A 20,809-nucleotide genomic window follows, 5' to 3' on the forward strand; every position below is an offset into this window, starting at 1 on the left:
CCGCCAGCGGTGAGGCCCCGCCCCCGCGAGCCACTTCCGGCCGAGACCCCGCCCCCTCCGCCTCGGCGCAGGCGCGGCGGCGGTCATGGCGGCGGCCGCGGCGGCGGGGCTGTGCAGGGCGTTCGGGGCTCTCTTGCTGTCCGCCGCGCCGCGCCGCGCCCCGCCGCTCGCTCCGCCGGCCGGCCCACCGGGGGGATGGCTGGCGGCCGCCCGCCGCGGGCTGCGCGTCTCGGCGTCGCGCTGCACCACCGACCCCATGTGGAAGTGCCGGGTCAAGTACACGGTGCGGCCCGTGGGCATGAAGAAGACGGGAGGCCGCGACCACACAGGTGGGCAGGTGGCCGGGGGCGGGCAGGGCCCGGTGGCAGGCTCCCGGGGCCCGCCTGTAGCCGCTGCCCTCTCCCCGCAGGCCGCATCCGTGTGCGGGGGATCGGCGGGGGACACAAGCAGCGGTACCGGATGATCGACTTCCAGCGGCTGCGCTACGAGGAGGGCGCCCCGCCGGAGCCCTTCACCGAGAAGGTCATCAACGTCCGATACGACCCTTGCAGGCGAGTGCAGGGCGCGGGCTCGGGCCAGTTTTGTGCCTGTGGCTGAGCATCCCACCAGCCCACCGTGGGTTCCCCGTGCAGGTCGGCTGACATCGCCCTGGTGGCCGGCGGCAACCGGAAGCGCTGGATCATTGCCACGGAGAACATGCAGCCGGGGGACATCATCAAGAACTCATCTCACATTGGCAGGATGGCAGGTGCACGCCGGGGCCAGGGGCGGCCACACCGGCCCTGCCAGGGGCTCAGCGGCTGCTCCTCCCTGCACAACTCATCATCTTCTGTCTTCTAGTGTTGGCCAACGAAGGGGATGCCTACCCGCTGGGGGCTCTGCCGGTGGGCACGCTGATCTGCAACCTGGAGAGCCACCCTGGGAAGGGAGCGCAGTACATCCGGGCAGCTGGTGCGTCTCTGGGTGGGAACCCGCCGTTGGTAGTTGGGTTTGGCATAGTGCAGATGGAGAGGAGGGCAGGGGGACATCGCTCTAGGTAGCCGGTGACGAGGGGTTCCTGTCCTCTCGTCTCCCCGTGTTACGGTGCAAAACAGCCCTCCAGAGAGACGGGGATGACTCTGCCCTGTCGCTGCCTTGAGGAAGAAGTGTTGCGTGAAGGGCCAGTGGTGGGGGCTTTGGGCACTTCCCAGCAGGGGAATGTGCTTGTCACAGGGTGGGATACTTTGTCCTGCTGTTCGTGACAGCTGCCTCCTCTTCTCTCACCTGCTGCAGGAACTTGTGGAGTGCTGCTAAGGAAGGTGAATGGGACAGCCATTGTGCAGCTGCCCTCCAAGAGGCATATGCAGGTAGAGAAGCCGTGCTCTCCCCGACCTGATGGCCTGGGCACGCAGCCGTGCATCCCCAGGGAGGCTTGCAGCTCTTCTCTGTCCCCCAGGTGCTGGAGACCTGTGTGGCCACGGTGGGCCGTGTGTCCAACGTCGACCACAACAAGCGGGTGATCGGGAAGGCAGGCCGGAACCGCTGGCTGGGCAAGCGGCCGCACACGGGCTTGTGGCATCGCAAGGGCGGCTGGGCCGGGCGCAAGATCAGGCCTCTCCCGCCCATGAAGAGCTATGTCAACCTGCCACGGGTCACAACACAGGAGTGATGCTGGGGTTGGGGGGGGGGGGCGCGCAATAAAGCGTTCTCCGTGCCACCGCTGTTGCCTCGCTGATGACTTTTCTGCTCGGTGCTTTCCCCACGGGACGCGTTCGGCTGTGTTCAGCCCCTGGCAGGAGCCAGGCTGCCGGGAGAGATGAGTGCGGGGCTGTGGGCTGCCCAAGGCTTCGGCGTGGGGTGGGTGGGGGTCTCGGTGGGGTCAAACAGAGCCAGGCACAAGCCTGACAGCGGCATAGCCGGGCTGCTTCCCCCACCCTCAGCTTGCGGAGCACTGAAGGCAAGTGGCCAGGAAGGTGGCTGCCAGCCAGGACGACCTGCCTGGGGAGCGCAGACCCGGGTGCCCCACAGCCCCGCTCATGCCCTCGCTGCTCCCCAGCCCCACTTCTGCCGCCGCTGCCCCCTCCCCACGCTGCCCCCCTGGTCCTACACCGTCCCCGGTGCCCCATAGAGCCCCCGGTGCGGCGCCGGCTCCTGACCTGCCCCAGCTCCGCGCTGTGCCGCCCGACCCGTGGCAGCCAGCCGGGGCCGTGCCTCTGGCGGGGGAATCTTGGCCCCGCGCGGCTCCCGTCCGTCGGGGGGGGGGGGGGGGGGGGGGGGGCCGCCGCGCATGCGCACACGCCAACCCGGAAGCGGCGCGGGAGCGGTGTTGGAGGTAACGCGGCGCGGCCCGGCCCCGCCGGTGGGAACGGAACGGGCCGGGTCGGGCCAGCGCCTCGAGCGGGGCGGTCCCGGGTCTGTGCTTTTTGCGGAGGCTTCGGTACCGGAGCGCCGAGGTGAGGCAGCCCGACCCGGCGGCGGGGGGCTGCGGCGGCTGGGCCGGATCAGGCGCTCCTCGGTGCGCTGTGAGCTCTCGCTTGGCTCACGCTTGGAAGCAGCTTTATTCCAGGCCGGCCCACCCCCCGGTAACGGTGGTGCCGTGCCGCCCGCCTTTAGCGTGCGTGTCCCAGGAACCGGGGCGGCCGCGGCTCCCGAGGTGTGCTTCCAGTCCGGGGGGCGGGGGGGGGGGGTGATGTGCGGCAGAGCCCCGGTGCTCCACCTGGCGTGGGGAGCGCTGCCTGCACGTAGCCAAACTTTACAGCTGAGATTCCTGGGAAAAGCTGCCCTCCTTGGGCACTGCTGGCCGCGTTCCTGCCGTGCCCACGGCCCACTGAGCAGGCCCGAAGTCCCTGTGTCCTGCCCGGTTATCTTGTTGCTGCGCGTGTGCCGTTTTCCAAGGAGAAAGCGAGCTGCATCTCATACTTCAGCAGTTTTGTTGTGATAAGCGTTTACAGCACTGACCTTGAGTACAGCCAGTACAACGGCACATTTTATTTGTTATATCGCCGCATTACAAGCACTGTGACGCAGGGGATCATAGATTCCCAGCCATAGCAAAGCCCTGGCGTCAGCCGCCTCTCCCCAGCTCCTGCTTCCCCTCCATCTCTGCAGGCACATTTCCTGCCATGGTGAACGAGAGGCATAATGGCAACCTGCTTGTGCACCTGGGACCCAAACTGCAGGCCTACCCGGAGGAGCTGCTTCGGCAGCGGCGAGGCCACGACGGCCAGCCTGAGTACCTTATCCAGTGGAGTATTGTCAGCTTGGAAGAGAGAGCAGCGGGAGGCAGCAGTGCCTCCTCTGCAGAGACCAAGCCGGAGAACGTCTCCATGTGGATGTCTGCAGAAGAGGTCTGTGCCAGCTGCCCGGCGCTGCTGGGCAAGAGGAAGCTGGAAGGGCAGTGGGGGAAGGAGAAGGCAGCCGGCCCCTTTGCTGCAGATGTGCCTCTGGACGAAGCCTCGCTGCTGGAGATGAAGGCCGATGTCAGGAGCCTGGTGCAGCGAGCTGGCCGTCAGATATCTGAGCCTGGGGCCCCCGAGTCCTCCATCCTCAATACCATCCACGTGCTGAGCGCGTACGCCAGCATTGGCTCGCTGGCAGGTGCCTTCAAGGAGACGGGAGCCCTCGACTTGCTGATGAGGATGCTGTGCCACAAGGAGAAGCAAATCCGCCGCAGTGCGGGCAAGATGCTGAGGGCCCTGGCTTCGCACGATGCAGGTGGGGGCTGCTACTGCTCGCTGCCACTGAGGAGGTGCTGCTGGGCAGCTGAGGGGTGCCAGCCCTTTTGTAGGTGTGGGATGCCCGGGAAGCGGTGTGTCCCGGGGCTTGTTGTCAAAAGGGGAAGAATCAGACTGGAGCTTCCAAGTGGCTCCTTGGTCATAGTCGTCTGGGGTGCTCTAAGGCTTGGGAGCCCTTTCCCTGGTGGCTTCCCGAGCTGGGATGCTGATTAACTGTTAGGAGGACTTATGCCAAGGGGCTTGGCAGAGTGTTGGGGTGCCTCTGCTGGACGCTGTCAGTTAGAAAGGCTTTGGCCTGTTTTTGGCAGGGAGCCTTTCCTCAGGCCCTGGTGGGCAGAGGCCTGGTCCTCACCCAGTCCTCTCGTTTGAGAGGAGCTGCCATGGCTTGGAAGTGCCTGATGAGGCTTGGGTGCACCGGGAAGGTTGCTAGCGGTGGCGTGTCCCACAGGAGATCTAGCTTTCCTTGACCTAGTGCCCAAGTTCACGTGGGTCTCCAGTGGGGCAGGTGGGGGGCTGATTCAGCTTAAAACTTAACTTTTTTCTTCCCTGGAACCCTCTTCTGGAGTCAGTTATTTGGGGTTGCTGCTTTGGGGGAGTCTTGCAGCTTTAGGGGTGGAAAAATGCAGTGTTATTCAGTGGAGCAAAATGTTGCCAGTCCAGATTAAAGGACCGAACGTGGTTCTAGGTTACACTGAGCAGCGAAGCTGTTCCTTGCCTGCAAGTCTGTCTCACACAGGGAAGGTGGGGTGAGAGTTGTCTTCAGGGGACCCGAAACATTTCTGCTGTCATTGCAGGGAGCTGGGCCTATGTCCTGCTGTCCCTGAGCCAGCAGGATGGCATCGAGCAGCACATGGACTTCGACAGTCGCTACACCTTGCTGGAGCTGTTTGCTGAGACAACATCCTCTGAAGAGCACTGCATGTCCTTTGAGGGGATTCACCTTCCCCAGGTAGTGTCAGGCCCTGCCAGCCTGTGGGCTTTAGGGGTCAGGAGGGGTGAGAGTGGGGTGCCAGAGCTGGTGTCCTTGTTTGGGACAGGAGTGGGCAGCTGAGCAGGACTGGGTATTGGGAGAGCTGGCAGAGGATCTGGAGGTGGCTTTTGAGGCTGGGGGGTGGTGGAGAGGCACGTGGAGAGCCTTGTCTCTGAGCAGGGAGACGAGGGTGGGCTGAGAGGTCTCTGCTGCTGCCTGCTGCTCCGGAGCTGTCACAGGAGCCTGGCGGTGGATGAGCTGGTGGCTTGGAGGGAGCCGGGGGCTGGAGGTGTTCTGCAGGCTGGAGTCTGATGGCTGTGCTTGTTGCAGATCCCTGGGAAGCTACTGTTCATCCTGGTGAAGCGCTACCTGTGTGTCACTTCTCTCATGGACAAGCTCAGCAGTGGCGTGGAGCCGGGAAGGGAGCAGACGAACTGCGCTGTGCCCAGCCTGCTCACTGAGGAGACGAGCCGCGTGAAGCAGGAGTTTGAGTTCAGCATGGCTATGGCAAATCTCATCTTGGAGCTGGTGCACGTGATGGGCTGGGACCACAGCCACAAGCCAGAGCTGCTGCCCCAGCAGGAGCTGCGGCCCCGCACTGCCCAATCCATCTTCCAGCACAGGGCCACATCCTGCACCGCGGCTCAAGCAGCCCCCAGTCCCCCACCAAAAGAGCCCAGCATCTTCAAGACGCGCTCAGCCTTCCCCAGCCGCAGCAGCTACGTGGAGTACGTGCAGGCGAACCTGGTGCAGGGCATGCGGGTGCGGATGCTGGAGGACTACGAGCAGGTCAGCGCGGGTGACGAGGGTGACTTCCGCCAGAGCAACGACGGCACGCCGCCTGTGCAGGTATCCTCTGCTGGGAGGGCAAGGGCTGTCAAGGGGCCTGCCTGCGCTGTTGTGCTGTAGGAAGCGCGTAGCTTGTGTGGGAGTGGTGAGGTCAGTCTTGCCTTCTCTCAGCTGGGTGTGTGTTGGGCTCTCCTCTTCAGGTGTACTGGCAAGCCCTGGGCTGTACGTACTGGGTTCACTGGCACATGGTGGAGATCATTGGCCCTTCAGGGCAAGAGGAGCAGGAGGGCCAGGAGAAGGTGTCCACCCTAACATACAGCCACAAACTGGCAGCAGGTGAGCAGCCTGTCAGCTGGGCCTGCAGATTTCCTCCCCAGCCCCTCTGCAGCTGGACGCTGGCACTGTGGGTTCTGCTGGTGCCGGGTGTCCGAGTGCGTTGCTGGTCCAGGCACGGGGGGAACAGGTTGGGGGAGCAGTGAGCTAGAGGTGTCTGTTTTGAGCGTGTGCTTTTTCTGTTCTACAGCCCAAAGAGGTTCAAGTGAAGACGGTAATCCCCATCTCTAGAGCTTCTGGGGTCTCCTCCCAGCATGTTCCCCCAGTCTCGCTGCCCTCCTGTCACCTCCCTTTCCCACAGCAGGCTGTGGGGCAGTGGGGACCTCTTCTGCCCAGATGGTCCGCATGAGCTCTTTCCCTGGGGAACGTGGGGTGTGCGGCAGAGGAGGGGGGGAATGGCAGAGCTGACAGTGCCCTTCCTTGCTCTGCTCTCCTGCAGTTGCGCAGCCGTTTTTCTGCAAGCCCTTTGGAGGGCTGTACTCCCTGCCTTACCTGGGGGAGCAGCCGACCAAGGCTGCAGAGGCCCTGAGCCGTGCCGAGTGGTGGGAGCTGCTCTTCTTTGTGAAGAAGCTGGAAGCGCAGGAACAGAAAGAGATCACCTGCCTCATCCAGCAGGACCGGGGAGAGCAGGTATGGGCCAGAGCCTGCAGCGGGGAAACGAGAGGAGGGAGAACGTTAGGGAAGGGACCGGGCCTGGAGGAGGAGACGGCAAGTGTGAGCTGTGCAGGGGCAGAAATGGGTCTGAGCTGTGTGTGCAAGTGTGAGCTGTGCAGCCTGAGTGGGGCAGAAATGGGTCTGAAATGTGAGGGTGAGTGGGGGAGGGCAAAAGCGCGGGGAGCTGGGCACAGCAAAGGAGAGGTGGGAGGAAATGCAGCCTCCCATGACCCTGTAAGAGTGACTGTGTCCAGCAAGGTTTGGGTAGGCGAGCAAGCCCATGAGGTGATTTTGCCGGTCGCAGTTGGGTGGTGAATGCAGCTGGGAGGTCTGGGCTGGTGGTAGTTGGGTTGGGGACGGCCAGGGGAGGGTGGCACTGGTGAATGGCCCTGGGTGCCTCCGGCAGTGCAGGCTTTCTGTCTGTTCTGGCACTGGCTGTCACAAGGGGCTTGGGGTCTGTGGCACATCCGTGAGGGTTAACATGACCCCATCTGTCCAGCTGTCCGATGAAGAAGCCTTGATCCAGCAGTCGGTACCTGTGGAGCTGGCCCAGAAGGTGCTGGAGGTCTTGGAGAAGCGGTGCCAGGGCAGTGCTCAGCGTGACCTGCGCGGCTCCCACATCTACGCCAAATACTTCCTCAGTAAGGGGGCCGAGCAGGATGGCAGGGGGAGCACCGCAGTGTCCTCGGAGGGTGCTGTCTGCAAGAGCACTGTCTCTGAAGCCACAACAGCCAAGGCAGCAAAGGAAGACCTTTCTGCAGCCACAGTGCCTCTCCAAGCCCCCGCTGCCGCATCCAAGTCGGACTCCCAGCTGTTCAGCGAGCTCCTTGAGAGGGAAGGGCTGTTCTTCCCAGAGGTGACTGAGGAGCAGATCAAAGGTAAAGGCCTGCTGCGCGCTGGGGCACACGCACGGCGCTGGAGGCAGCTCTGTTGCCTCGAGGGAGGAAGGCTCTGGGCAGGGCATGGGAGGCCAGGTGCCCAGAGGTTGCCTGGGGAGGGGTCCTGTGGGTGCTGGGTTTGTGGGTGCATGGCACCCGGGAGTTGCTGGGGACGTTAGTGCTGCCCTGACGCCTGCGTCCCTGCCTTCCCCCCACCAGTGTTGGGCAGCTCCGAGGGGACGAGCGAGAGGGGCTCGCTGGCCAAGATTGCAGCCATGGTGGACGTGATCCGGAGCAGCAGCACAGAGGTTGGGCTGCGTTTAGCCGGGCTCAAGCACATCATGAAGATCCTGGAGGAGGAGCCCGAGCAGCAAGTCGGCAAAGCCCAGGGCAGGCTGGGGACCAGGAGTGTTGGGTGAGCCATGGGGTGCTGCGCACCCCTCCTGCTGGCCGGGGAGGGCTGTGTCAGCAGGGTGGGGGACAGTACTGGAGGTGGGAGTGTGGGAGGTGGCGCTGGAGGTGTGAAGGCCGGGATATCCCTGTGTGCTCAGTAAGAAGGGAGGTGTATCTTGTGTCCGTTTGTCCCAGGCAGGCTCGTTCCTGGGGCTGAGCCAGCTGTGGTAGGGCCATGTGGGCAGGGAGAGGGTGGCTGGCAGGGCCCGGGGTGCCGGCATGCCAGCGGCAGTGGCAGGAGGCTCCTCCTGAGGCGTCCTTTCCCATGCAGGGAGAAGCTGGTGAATGTGGCAGTGGAGCTGCTGAGCACCGAGGTGGCAGAGAAGGCCCTGGTGGTGGTGACGCTGCGGCTGCTGGCCGTGTTCATGGCGAAGTACGACTGTCGCGTGCCGTTTGCCACGGAGGGGGGTGTGCGGGCTGTGCTGGCCTGCATGCAGCAGCACGCCTCCTCCGCCCTGGTGCAGCAGGCTGGCCTGGCAGTGAGTGTGGCAGAGGGGATGCCGTGGGCGGGCGGGCAGGGTGCAGGCTCACCCAGGTGTGGCGGAGGCGCCCGCTGCCCTCCTGACTGCTGTTGACCTTGCAGGCCCTGAAGGTGCTGGTGGGAGCTGTGTCCAGCGAGCCAGGAGGTGCCGGTGGGAAGCCCTTGCCCCTGAACCACGCCGACGCGCAGATGATGCGGGAGATCTTTGCCAGCATCGGCTCTGCCTCCAGCGAGGGCTCGGCAAGCCTGCTGAGTGCCATCCCTGCTGCCATGAGCACCATGCAGAGGGTCCCAGGGTAGGGGCAGAGTGAGGGCAGCGTCTGGGGGCGGGGGGACCCTCTGCGTGGCGGGGGGTGGGCAAGGCAGGCAGGCAGGCTTGTAGGTGCAGGGGAGGCTCCGTGCTTGGGGAAGGAAAGCGTCTCCACATCGCTGTGTCCCTGCAGGGGCTCCTCAGGCGTGCAGAACGGCTTGCTGGTGGTGAACATGCTGATGGACAGCCACCGGGGCCTGGCGGAGCAGCTGGTGAGCTGCGATCTCCCCACGGTGCTGCAGAGCTGCTGGTGGGACGGGCAGAGCACCGTCTGCCCTCACGCGATGCTGGCCCTCAGCGCCATCAACCGCCTCACGGAGCACCGGCTACCCCTGGGCCCGGAGATGGCAGGTAGCGTGCCACCCGCACCCGCTGCCATGCCACGGCGAGTGCCTGGGCTGGGCCCATATGTCTTTGTCATGGCAGGCAGAGAGGCCCCGCTGGACCTGAGGGACATGCGGAGGCTTCTGGGCGGCCTGGGGGAGGGCACCTTGTCCAAGGATGTGGTGGTGGCCCTGGAGCGGCAGCTCTGCAGTGAAGGCCCCGTCCCCTCTGGCGAGGTGGCCCAGCTGCTGCAGGACCCCCGGTGCTTCAGGCTGCTGCTGCGCAGCTTTGAGCTGCTGGGGGCGGAGAAGGCCGTGAGCCTGAGCATCCTCAGGTGGGTCCAGGGGGATTGGGTGGGGGTCTGGGGCCTCTGCAGCAGGTGTGTGAGTGCTGGTGGTGATGGTGGGGGGACGTGGCGCACGTTTGTGGGTCCTGGTGGGGCTGTTCTTCACCAGAGGCAGGGAGAGGTGCACCCCAGCACGTATCAGCAGGTGCTGGTCGGTGTGTCCGGGGGTGCAGGGCCAGGGGGGACAGAGCATCACGTGCCTGGGTGGTGGTGGGGTTTAGAGGTGCCTGTGGAGCCTTGGCTCCCAGTCCCTGCGGGGTGCTGGCCATCCCAGTGGGGCAGGGAAGCAGGGCTGCCTCCGGCAGCGCTGTCTGTGTGCCCTGGTCTGAGCGGGCTCCCTCTGTCACGCAGGATCCTGAACAAGTTCCTGGACGGTTACCAGGAGGATGTGCTGCCCTGGCACGAGTGTGTGGAGCCCTGTTTGTCCTCCCTGAGTGCCCACAGCAGCGAGCGGGAGGTGAGGGGGAGCCGAGGTGCTGGGAGAGGTGGGCAGCGGCTGTCCCCTCTGTGGCCGTGGCCGCATCCCGGTGGCTGGCGTGCCCGGCCGGGCCCTCGTGGGCGCTGCTGCGGTGTCGGGGTGGAGGGGATGGAGCGCTGCAGCATCCCACTGCTGGGGCCTGGGTTCCTGGCGCTGGCCCGGCCACTCACGGCTGCTTGCTCAGCAGGTGGTGCAGGAGGTCGTTGGCTTCCTGCACCGCCTGGCCACTGCCAGCAAGGACTGCGCGGTGGTGATGTGCCGCCTGGGCACCCGCGAGGCTCTGGCCAAAGCCCTGGACAAGCACAGCACGGCCCCGTCGCTGGCGCCAGCCCTGCTCGACCTGGTGATTGACTGTGAGAAGTACGCCACTCTCTACAAGAAGCTGACGACCAGCATCTTGGCTGGCTGCATCCAGGTGGGCCTGGGGAGGTCCGGCTGCTCTGCGGCCCTGGGTCCTGGGGCTGTGCAGCTGTCCCCGTCACCGAGGGACAGCCTTCTGCTCTCTGCCTGCCGCAGCCCTGTGGTGGGCGAGGGGAGGAGGATCCAGGGCCCCCAGTAAGAGCCTCGCCCCATCCCATAGCTGGTCCTGGGGCAGATTGAGGAGCACCGCCGGAGCCACCGGCCCATCAGCATCCCCTTCTTTGATGTCTTTCTGCACAACCTGTGCCGAGGTGAGTGTGGGGAGCAGGAGCTGGACGCCAGTGCTTGGCGTGTGCCGTCCTGGCAGCTGGCGGCTCCACGTGCTCTCCCCACAGGCTCCAGCGTGGAGGTGAAGGAGGACAAGTGCTGGGAGAAGGTGCAGGTCTCCTCCAACCCCCACCGTGCCAGCAAGCTCACGGACAGGAACCCCAAGACCTACTGGGAGTCGAACGGCAGCACCGGCTCCCACTTCATCACTGTCCACATGCAGTGTGGTGTGGTGATCAGGTGGGGCTGGGCCAGGAGGGCCGGGGGCCTTGGGGCCAGGAGGGCTGGGGGCTGCGCAGGGAGGAGAGGGCTGTGGGGATCTGTGCGGGCTCTGTCCCGGTGGTCGCCGTCCTGGGGGTTGCTGGGCGTGGGCAGCAGCGCATGGGGCTGGCAGGGGCCAGGGCAGGGAGGTGGGGACTGCTGGGCAGCGGCGTGTTTGCTGCGCTGCAGGGAGATGAGCATGCTGGTGGCCAGCGAGGACTCCAGCTACATGCCGGCCCGTGTCGTGGTGCTGGGGGGAGACAGCCCTGCCGCCATCAGAACTGAGCTCAACGCGGTGAGTCTCGTAGGGGCTGCTCAGGCCATGGGGCCCCGCGGGAGCGGTGGGCTGGTCCGTGCCGTGTCCCGTGAAGGTCTCACCTTGGTGTGGGGCCCTGGGAGGTGCCCCCCGGGGAGGTGGGGATGGCAGGAGCTGTGCTGTGGGAGCCTCCTCCTGGCTGTAGGCAGCGGGTGCTGGAGACGTGGGCACGGGCAGCCCTGCAGCCCGGTCTGCGGCAGGCTGGTGTGCTGGGGCTGTGAGCCAGGAGCGGGGCCCTGGCGGGGGGTGCCCTGTGACTTCGTGGGGGCTGCTGGGGGGGACAGAGGCCGTGGCTCTAGCGGGGGTGGCCAGGGGAGCATGCAGGGTGTCTGGCGCTCGCTGCCTGGCATGCTGAGGGCTCGCTGTCTGCTTGCAGGTGACCGTCCTGCCCTCGGACAGCAGAGTGATCCTGCTGGAGAACATGACCCGCTTCTGGCCCGTCATCCAGATCCGGGTGAAGCGGTGCCAGCAGGTAGGGGAGCAGGGGCTGGGCCAGGGCTGGCAGTGTGGGGCGCCAGGGCTGTGCCTGAGGAGCTGAGTGTCGCGCTCTCCCGTAGGGCGGCATTGACACACGTGTGCGTGGCATCGAGGTGCTGGGTCCCAAGCCCACTTTCTGGCCCATCTTCAAGGAGCAACTGTGCCGGCGGACGTTCCTCTCCTGCACTGCTCGGGCTCATGCCTGGTGCCAGGAGATCTGCCGGGACCGGGGGCAGCTGCTGCAGCTCTTTGGCAGGTGAGTTGTCTCCTGGCCGCGCCATCGCGTCCCTGGTGTGCCAGGGCCTGGGTGAAGGGTGATGGGGGGACTGCAGGGCCAGGAGAGGAGCAGCCGGGTGTCCTGCCTGGACAAGGAGGGGCCCTCACTCCTCCCTGGCCACCAGCGGTCCCGGAGGGCCAGGGCCACCTTGGGGTCCCCCAGGTTTAAGCTGGGCATGTGGGCGCACAGGTAACCCACTAGAGAGGCGCCCTGCAGGGGACTGTACGTCCTGACCCGGCAGAGGTTGGTCAGGCACAGGTGGGATCTCGCGGCCGCAGGTGCCGCACAGCCCCCTAGTTTCTCGGGGGCAGGGGAGGGCCCCAAGGCCCAATGCGGGCAGGGCCCATGGCAGTGAGGGGCCCCGGCTGCTGGGGGCGAGTGGGGCTGCGGAGCCCCAAGGGGCTGGCAAGCGGCAGGGCAGGGAGCGACCGCTGCGCTCTGCTTTCCTGGGGGAGCCCCCAGGCCGTTGTGTGCCCGGCAGCACCGCGTGCTGCCCGCTCGCTGTTGCAGGCTGAACCGGGCGCTGCGGCACGAGCAGGGCTTCGCCGACCGCTTCCTCCCTGACGACGAGGCGGCCCGGGCCTTGGGCAGGACGTGCTGGGAGGCCTTGGTGAACCCCTTGGTGCAGAGCATCACCAGCCCAGGTACCCTGCGCTCTCCTGGGCCCATCCACACTGTGCCCCAGGCTGAGGCACCCCGCTCTGACTCTGTCTGGCCCCGCAGACCCCCACGGCATCAGCCCTCTGGCCTGGCTGCTGAGCGAGTACCTGGAGAGTGTGGAGCCACCAAGCCGCGGTGCTGCCTTTGGTTCCCGTGTGCGGCGCCTGACCCAGCTCCTGGTGCATGTGGACCCCGGCAGCCCAGAGCCAGAGGAGGCAAGAGCAGCTGGTGAGCTGCCCTCCCGTGGGGCTGGGGCGGTGGTGCAGAGTGCCAGGCTGCGCCATGGGGATCTGCTGGGTGGGCTCTGTGGCACAGGAGGCTCCCGAGTTGGGGAAGGCTCGTGGTGGTGCCCCCGCAGTCGCTGTTCCTCCCCGGCATCTCCTCTGCCCTGTGCCCCCTGGGGAGAGGGGGAGGCTGCTGGTGGTCAGTGTGCGGAGCCTGCCCACGGAGCCACACTGAGCCTGGGATTGTCCCTTGGCAGGCGGGAAGGAGGGGAAGAACAAGGAGGTGCCGGCCAGAGCTGCGAAGGCGGCGGTGGAGAAGTCAAGTGGCCTGTGGGGCATCTCGCAGTGCTGGCGTGGCGTGGTGCAACAGCAGGTAGAGCTTGGAGGGCTGGCCACGGGGGACGGAGAGGGCGTGTGGGACCCTGCACCGGGTGGGTGTTGGGAGGTGTCTTGGGAGCGTGGGGAGGGCATGGGGCGAAACCTGCAGGACTCGCCCCTCTCATGCTACGTCCTGCAGGTGCAGCGGTTCCTGGAGGCAGCAGGGCAGGCGCCGGACCTTGTGGAGCGATACTGCGGGCTGTACCAGCGCCTGCGCGGTGCCACGGAGGAGCTCTTTGGGCAGCAGGCCGCCTTTGTGCTGGCCCTGGGCCAGGGCTTTGCGGGAGCCTTGCTGCAGCTCCCCTTCCTTACCGCCCTGCACGTGAGTCGAGAGTGTGGCACCCGCACGGGGGTCTCGGCTGGGGAGGCTGCCCTGGCCCGCGGCCTCGGGGCGAGCTCCGGGTGGGTGGTGTCCTGTTCCCCCGAGGAGCCACTGAGCCCTGGCCCTGTGGTGGCCCTGCACGGTGCCCAACTGCAGGTGCGCGTTGCGTGTCACAGGGTGTCCCCAGCCACAGCGGGCTGATGCCTGGGCACCCTCGGCCCCGGCCCAAGAGCCCCAGGGTTTCCCAGCTGCTCCCGCCAGGGACACTGCGGCCACCCGGTGAGGCCCCTCCGCAGCCAGCTCTGTCCCTCCGCAGGTGAGCGAGCAGTTCGCCCGCTACCTGGACGGGCAGATCCAGGAGCTCCACGGGGCTGTGGGCAGCGCAGGGCCGCTGCACCGGCTGCAGCAGATCCTGGAGCCCTTCGTCGTCTTCAGTGACCTGGAGCTCGCCCACACCTTCGAGCACTTCTACCGGTGAGGGGTGCCGTGTCTGCGCGGCGCCAGAGGGCCTGGTGCGGTGGGATGCGGCGTGGTGGGGAGGCGCAGGCGGCGCTGAGGCCATGGCTGGGCCTGGCTGGTGTGGCAGCAGTGCTCGCGCTTTGGTTTTCTGGCTCCGGTGTGGAGGGAAAGGCTGTGAGGGCCCATGGGCGCTGCCGGTCTGCGGAGGCACGTTCCCTGCTGGTGACAGGGCGGGGAGACGGGTGCTGCCGGGCCGTGTGCCTTGGGGTGAGGCCAGGGCTGGGGCTGTCTCTGCCTCCTGGCGGGTGGCTGATGGCCACGGGGCTCGGGCTGGCCCCTGACCTGATGCTGGCGACTGTGGCAGGCACTACCTGGGGGACCGGCTCCTGGCGCAAGGACCGTCTTGGCTGGAAGGAGCCATCGTGGAGCAGATCGGGCTGTGCTTCCCCAGCCGCTTCCCCCAGGAGATGCTGAGCAACTTGGCTGAGTCGGAGGAGCTCCAGCAGCAGTTTTACCTCTTCCAGCTGCAGGAGCAGGACAAGCGTCTGCTGGAGCTGGACACGGGCCTGGACGAGGTGAGCGTGCCGGTGGGGTGGGGAGGCTGGGGGCCGCCCGCGTTCCTGGCAGGGATGCTGGGGCCTGTCCTGAGCCGCCCTCGTGTCCACGTGCCCAGGCCCTGGGGACGGCCTCGGTGGAGGACGTGCCGGAGGTGAAGGTGCTGGCCCTGTCCCCGCGCTGCTGGCCGGTTTCCCCGTTGTGCTACATGGACGAACCCGGGAGGTTTTTCTCAGCGGCCCTGAGCGCCCCCCTGGATGAGTTTGCCGAGTTCTGCAGGCGGAGTGAGTGTCGGGGCGGTGGGTGTGCGTGGGGGTCTCGCTGGGGCCAGGCCCCCGGCAGCAGCTCAGCCGGAGGCGGCGGGAGGGCTGGGCTGGGCTGGGCTGTGCTGGGGGGGCCCGTCAGGGCTGGCCCGCGGCCCTTGCGCTGAGGCTGCCTCTGTCAGGCCAGGGCCAGCTGGGCTGGGAGTGCACGAAGCCCCGGCGGTTGCAGTGGACGTGGCTGGGCCATGCCGAGCTGCAGTTTGGAGACTGCGTCCTCCAGGTGTCCACGCTGCAGATGTACATCCTGCTGTGCTTCAACAGCGCCGAGGTAGGAGCTGGGGCCGTGGTGGGGTGGGTGAGGGAGGCGGTGGATGCTGGCGCGTGGCAGGGCCGTGTCCTCCCTGCCGGTGGGGTCTCCAGCGGTGTTTGGGGCACAGCCCCCGCCGTGTTTGGCTGGGCCTGCGGCTGGTGGGTCTTGGCTGGCCATTCCCCTCCCACGCCCTCCTGCAGGAGGTGGCTGTGGAGGCCCTGGTGCAGGCTACGGGGCTCCCTGCTGACCTGGTGCACCACGCACTGACACCGCTGACCCACGGCGAGGGCATCCTGGTGTGGAGATGCCCACCGGGAGGTGAGCGTGGGGCCGGGGCACCCCGGGGAGGCGCTGGTCTGAGCCCCCAGCGGGTGCTGGGGTTGGGGTGCATGAGCTTGTTGGGGAAGGGCGAGGGCTGGGGCGAGTCTGTGTCTGTGGGGACTCGGGGCGCAGGTCTGGGTGTCAGGTTGGGGCCTGAGGCCGTGTGTGGGGCTGGGGGTGGTGTGTGGGGCTGGGGCTTGGGGCCGGGCGCGGGTGGCTGAGTCTCAGGTCTGTGCGTGGGGGTTGGAGACTGTGGTCAGGGGTTGTGCGTGTGGCTGTTGCCTGGGGCCGTGTGTTGGGGCTGGGGCTGATGCCTGTGAAGGCAGCAGCGGGAGGCCCAGGGTTGGGTCCAGCAGCCACACGTGTGTCCTGGGGCTCCTTCAGGGCCCAGCTCAGGGCTTGGCTGACCCTGGGCCGGGTGCTAGCTCCAGGTGTGCTGCAGCTGAACCAGACAGCCCTGGCCTGTGCCTCTGGCCGCCACCTGAGGCTGCTGCCCCGGCAGAGGTACCTGCAGGCAGAGAGGGCTGAGGTGAGCGCCCTGGAAAGGAAGAGGAACGTCCTCTGCTGCCTCATCACCCGCATCCTCAAGGTGGAGAAGCAGCTTCACATTGACAACCTGGTGTTTAGGGTATGGAGGGCTTGTGGGGCGGAGAGGGGCCGCCTGGGTGCTGCACCGCACTGCAGTGTGGGGCTCCCTTGCTGCTGTAGGTGATTGATGCCTGCCAGAAGGGCGAGTTGGGGCCAGGGCTGCAGTTCCCGAGCTTCTGCTGCCACAGCGTGGATGTGCTGTCCTGTATTCTGCACCTGCTGAACCAGGGCTATCTCCGGCGCCAGGAGGAGAGGCCTCATGTCTTGGAATACATCTCTGCTGAACCCACAACACCCCCTACCTCTCAGGTCCAGCCCCAAGTTGCCTTCCAAACAGTAGAGATCAAGACAGCAGCAAGCCCAGCCTCTGCTGAAAGGAGACAGACTTTTTCCACCTTCAGGTAGACAAGGACCCAGCTGGGCTGGGACGACACTAGCTGGGTCCAGTCTGGCTCTTCCTGAGTGTTTGCAGGTTTTATTTTCAATAAACAAGCCAAGCTCCACCGGGTCCCATTTGGTAGTCTGTTGGAGAGCTCAGCTGGCCCAGGGCTGGGAGTGGGGCCAAGTCATACCACTGGTTGCTGTGCCTGGGCCGCCCTGAAGCTGCACTGGCTGGAGCGGTGGTAGTAGCCTTACCCTGCCGTGCTCGGCCCTGCCCTCAGGCATGAAGGGACACACACGCCCACACGCCCCTGCCATAATGGTACCAGCATTAATTTATTAAAATTAATCCCGAAAAGTAACCGTACAATAAATTTAAAAAAAATAGAATCTTGTAAAAAAAAAACCCAGGTGCCCCAATGCCACACCTCCAGCTGGCAGCACCGTGGGGCAGGGCTGGTCGGGAAGGGATGGGGAGATGAGGGGGGACAGCCTCAGCAGCGCTAGGCCAGCCTCAGCAGCAGGGGGACTAGAAAAGCTGCTGAGGCTCAGCCCCGCAGGGCAGGGCCAGGCACAGCAGCGCAAGGCTGGCAGTGGGGCTGGCGAGGGGCGGCGCAGGGTTGGTGGGCCCTGCTCCCCGCCTGCCCCCCACCACGAGCCATCCTGCTGGCTCCAGCGCTGGGGATCCCGCCTGGGCCCAGCCCAGGTGGGGCCCCGGCTGGCTGGGGAGTTGGCCTGGCAGCAGGCGCATCTGGGGAGAGCAGGGCCCGGAGCCCTTTCCGGGTCCCTGCTGGCTGGTGCCAAACCTTCTCCCAGGCTGCTGTTGGGGGTCATGGGAGGCAGATGGCATGGTGCCCTGGCTGGTGTTGGAGGGTGCATGGACCCGGTCTCACTGGCCTCACCTTCACGGGTCTTGGCCCCCAGGGAGCTGTGCGGGTGTGGTATCTCCCTCTGCATGGCAGGCAGGGGATGGGCCGCAGAAGAGAGGGGACAAGAGCATGTCCATCTCTCCGTCTCCCTGTCTCTTCCTGCGACCCCCTCCGCAGCTCCATCCCAGGGCTGCCCCCGCGTCTCACACACTCTTTGAATAGCCAAAAATGCCCACAGGGAGGTACTTGACGTGCGTTGGCCACTGTGCTGCCAGCTGGAAAAACTTCACATCGTTCCACTCCACCCCATCTATGGAGACTGAGAGGAGAAGGCACAGTGAGGCACAGCCCTGCCACAGGCAGCCTGTGCTGCTTGGTCTGCCCCCCTGCAGCCCCATGAGGATTGCGCCTCCCCTCACCTCGCAACATGGTGTTCTGGTGCTTGGCTGTGCAGATGAGGCGTGTGATCCCTTCGATGACTTGGCTTTTGGGCTCCAGGTCCTTCTCTTTTGGTTTCTTGCTCAGAAACATCACTGGGGTTCAAGGACAGACAGGGCCAACGTTAGGATGTCCCCAGCTGCCCTGGGTAGGAGCCCTCACCCCAGGGCTGACTGCACTCACTGGCCCCTGCTGGGCCAGATCTCAGCCCTGCCCTCCTGCGGGCTCCCGCCCTGCCCTTTTTGCAATGGACTGTGGCCCCACAGATGTCGAGCACCCTGGGGTGGGCTTGGTTACCTTTCTTGTTTTTCTCCTTGGTGACCACGGTCATGGCCATGGTGCTAGGGGGCACCAGCTCCCCTGTGCCAGGGATGCGGCTGACCTGGAGTGAGCGGAAGTTGCTCTTCAGTGTGTTCTTGATACCCGTCTCCCGCTTCTCGCCCTCCTTCTTCCTGTCCAGCCCTTGTGTTGTCCAGTAGTCCACCTGCAGGCCCATCACCTCCACACCAGGGCTCAGAGACCTGGGCAAGAGGGGCAGCACCATGCAGCACACAAGTGCTGTCCTTGCTGCTTTCCCTGCCCCAAGCCCCGCTCCAGCCTGCCCTTGGGAGCACACTCACCCAATAACCCCAGGATGTGGCAGCCTCACCAGTAAGCACCTCAAACCCTCCCACCCCAGCACCCACCGCCTCACAGATTAAGTGGGGCTTCCTTACCCAGCACCCGAGAGGCCACTGCTGACTGACGGGGAGGGCGGCGGGGTGCTCACAGTCTCTTTGCCGTAGGGGGACGCTCCACCGGTGGCTGGCACTGAGCTCAGCAGGGACGGGGTGCAGACTGTGGCATCATCCGAGTCCACTGGGGAGGAAGAGTGTGGGTCGGGGGGGGGGTGGCTGGGAGGCACCAAGAAAGGCTTCCCCACAGTGGAGAAGGGAGACGGGGACGGTGGGTTCCCAGGGACTCACCGGAGGCACTGAAGGACTGCTCCACCAGGCCCACCTTCACCACCTGTAAGGACAGACAAGTCAGACGATCCCTGCTATCAGCAGGGCTGTCCACTGCCCCTCTCCCCGCCCCAGCCCCGACTGCCCGCTGGCCCCTCAACACACTCACCCCCACAAAGGGTACAAACTTCTGGCAGGAGTCCTCATCGGGGCTGCACAAGAAAGAGAGGCTGGTCAGGGTCTGGGTCTGCTGAGCATCGAGTGCCATGGGGCTAGCCTTGTGGCCCAGGGACCCCCAGGCTGGCAGGGGGCAATGCTGGCTCACGGCCACCGGGACCATCTCCTCTGCCCTCCCTCCCATGGGACCCCCTGTCCCCAACATGGCAGCACAGGGCACACTACACAAGGAGGCAAGGAGTCGGCCCCTCCAGTGCTGGGAGAGGGCTTGCATGCGGGAGGGCAGCCCTGCCCCACTTTGGGGGTCACGGCTCCTCTGCACGGCAAGAGGGACGGACGCACATGGGGGGAAGGGGGGAGGGCCAGGCAGCGGCACAGCAAGCACAAGCCAATACCTGATATAAAAATCAAAATAGAGACTTCTCTTCCTTGGGTGCCAGAAACCAAGAGAAGGGAGAGGTGAGAGTGCAGCTGGAACATGACCGTCAACCCCCGGGCAGCACAGTGCCGGCTCGCGGCCCCCAGCCCAGCCCAGCCCAGCCCTGGCAACCGGTCCCCAACCTTGGGGCCGTCACAGCCCACAGCTGCTGGAGGGGCCGAGCGCACCAGGGGGTGGCAGGGGATGGCGCTGCCGGCCTCTCACTGTGGAACCCCAGCTCCCCTCAGCACCACGCTGCTCACTGGCGGAGCACAGGGTCTCACTCGCTTGTCCCCCGTGTCCCACAGCCCTGTCCCAGGCAACAGCCCGGAGTGGGGCCGCATGAGGCAGGACAGGCACCACGGGACTGCGCTCACCTCTTCTGCTTGTACGTCAGCATGGCCTCAGAGATAGGGAGCTGGTGAGAGAGGCTGGCTCCAGCGATGAACTGGGCGACGCGGCCTGCAATGTCCACAGTGTCTGCGGGCACAAAGAGCCGTGAAGGCCTTGGTGGCAGCTGGGCGCCCCTTCAGGGCACTGCTGGCCCCCGGGCCTGCCCCGATCCTCACCTGCGATGGGTGGCTCAGCCCTGCTGAACAGCTCCCGCCACGCCGTGTCCAGGAAGAGAGTGCTGTATTTGTTATCCACCGAGGCCAGGTACTTGGCAAGAGGGTGAGAGCCTGCGGGTGAGAGGGGCGACATTGGCTCCTGGCCGGGGAGCCTGGGGAGAGGACAACCCTGGGACCAGGCTCGTGGTGGCTCTCACCCAGTGGCACAAGCAGGAAGCGAAGGTAGTTGAGCCAGTCGGGTGTCTTGCTGGCCAGCTGCTCCACAAAGAAGCGGAGGACAACGCTCAGGTAGCTCTGGTCCCCCGCCACCACCACCTTCACTGGGGGAGGCATGTGGGAGTTACAGTTACAGCTGCCAAAAGGAGAGAAAAGGAGACCATAAGGGACACGCAGTGGCTCAGCAGGTGGGTCGGGGGGCAGGGGATGTGCCCTGCCAGGCCAGCCGACCCAGCATCAGAAAACCCATCGTTGACAATTTCCAGCTTGCTGAGCACTGCCGGTGGCACAACCAGCACCGGGATCCCCTGCTTTCCCCTGCTCCTATAGTTGTGTCCACAATCCCAAAGGCTCCTAATGAGCCCTGGGCGAGCCAGGGCCCTTCCCAGCAGTTCGCCAGGCTGAGCCCAAGCTGTACTCACTATCGCTGGATGCGGGAGACAGTGGTGTTGAAGGCTGCCTGGATGTCCGCCACGGAGCAGGTGGATACGACCAACTGCTTGTGCGCCTGGAGCTGCTCACTCACGTACTGCCAATGCAGAGAGACTGAGTTAAGGCACCCCGGTGGGGGCATGGCTATGCTGGCCAGCACCAGCTCATGCCCGTCCTGTCCCCTGTGTCCCCTGGGATAGAACAGCCTCCATGCTGTGCCAGGAGGCTGAAATCATCAGGTCACTCCTGGCTGCAGGCCTGCTGCGTGCCCTGGCTGCATCCCCGCTCCTCCCAGCTCTGCTCCAGGGGGCTGGCTGCCCTAGCCCCCTGCTCTCGCCTTGGAGCACAGCCGTCACCACCCTGCCATGGCAAGGGCAAAACTGTCCTGAGAACCAGGCTGTGCTCCCTGTGGTGAAAGGTTTGGTCCAGGAATCCTCTGATTTAAACCAAGCCATCCCACAGCAGGGTCCAGCTCTAGGCTCAGTCCCCCTCTGCTTATTCCCTTCCCTTGCTCTCTCCCGCTGTGGCACTCCGAAGT

At 65.6% G+C, this 20,809-nt stretch overlaps 3 protein-coding genes across 12 annotated transcripts in view; 2 read left to right on the forward strand and 1 right to left on the reverse strand.

Moving 5' to 3' along the window:
• Positions 1-48: 48 nt before the first annotated feature.
• Positions 49-1,675, forward strand: MRPL2 (mitochondrial ribosomal protein L2). Its single transcript, XM_063327985.1, has 6 exons — positions 49-329; positions 410-551; positions 633-748; positions 841-951; positions 1,273-1,346; positions 1,436-1,675. The coding sequence occupies exons 1-6, from the start codon at positions 86-88 to the stop codon at positions 1,646-1,648; spliced, it is 900 nt and encodes a 299-aa protein (XP_063184055.1). The 5' UTR covers positions 49-85; the 3' UTR covers positions 1,649-1,675.
• A 606-nt stretch (positions 1,676-2,281) lies between these two features.
• LOC134512554 (cullin-9-like) lies at positions 2,282-16,330 on the forward strand. 9 transcript variants are annotated; one of them, XM_063327989.1, is made up of 30 exons: positions 2,282-2,311; positions 3,088-3,693; positions 4,508-4,662; positions 5,014-5,532; positions 5,673-5,808; positions 6,245-6,435; positions 6,959-7,337; positions 7,557-7,752; positions 8,062-8,269; positions 8,374-8,567; positions 8,715-8,932; positions 9,008-9,239; positions 9,603-9,708; positions 9,914-10,144; positions 10,310-10,400; positions 10,485-10,656; positions 10,867-10,972; positions 11,370-11,465; positions 11,551-11,726; positions 12,258-12,391; positions 12,471-12,635; positions 12,889-13,004; positions 13,149-13,331; positions 13,648-13,805; positions 14,155-14,365; positions 14,464-14,629; positions 14,791-14,936; positions 15,119-15,236; positions 15,665-15,867; positions 15,948-16,330. In XM_063327989.1, the coding sequence occupies exons 2-30, from the start codon at positions 3,102-3,104 to the stop codon at positions 16,230-16,232; spliced, it is 5,883 nt and encodes a 1,960-aa protein (XP_063184059.1). In that variant the 5' UTR covers positions 2,282-2,311; positions 3,088-3,101; the 3' UTR covers positions 16,233-16,330. The 9 variants fall into 9 exon arrangements, 5 of the variants coding, with proteins under 5 accessions (XP_063184059.1, XP_063184058.1, XP_063184057.1 ...); XM_063327988.1 differs by having other exon boundaries at positions 2,291-2,632; XM_063327987.1 differs by having other exon boundaries at positions 2,300-2,432.
• Positions 16,331-16,525: 195 nt separating this feature from the next.
• The window catches only part of LOC134512556 (phosphofurin acidic cluster sorting protein 1-like), a 66,878-nt gene continuing 62,594 nt past the window's right edge, over positions 16,526-20,809 (reverse strand). Inside the window, exons 15-25 of one of the 2 annotated variants that reach the window (XM_063327993.1) lie at positions 20,262-20,368; positions 19,821-19,975; positions 19,624-19,734; positions 19,432-19,534; positions 19,032-19,064; positions 18,629-18,671; positions 18,481-18,523; positions 18,232-18,373; positions 17,813-18,036; positions 17,497-17,610; positions 16,526-17,396 (exon numbers count right to left, since the gene is read on the reverse strand). In XM_063327993.1, coding sequence (XP_063184063.1) covers positions 17,281-17,396; positions 17,497-17,610; positions 17,813-18,036; positions 18,232-18,373; positions 18,481-18,523; positions 18,629-18,671; positions 19,032-19,064; positions 19,432-19,534; positions 19,624-19,734; positions 19,821-19,975; positions 20,262-20,368 — 1,191 coding nt within the window. In that variant the 3' untranslated portion in view covers positions 16,526-17,280. The remainder of the gene's footprint in view (positions 17,397-17,496; positions 17,611-17,812; positions 18,037-18,231; positions 18,374-18,480; positions 18,524-18,628; positions 18,672-19,031; positions 19,065-19,431; positions 19,535-19,623; positions 19,735-19,820; positions 19,976-20,261; positions 20,369-20,809) is intronic. The other variant, XM_063327994.1, reaches the window with a different exon arrangement.

Source organism: Chroicocephalus ridibundus, chromosome 3, assembly GCF_963924245.1.
Source record: "Chroicocephalus ridibundus chromosome 3, bChrRid1.1, whole genome shotgun sequence".
Lineage (NCBI taxonomy): Eukaryota > Metazoa > Chordata > Aves > Charadriiformes > Laridae > Chroicocephalus > Chroicocephalus ridibundus.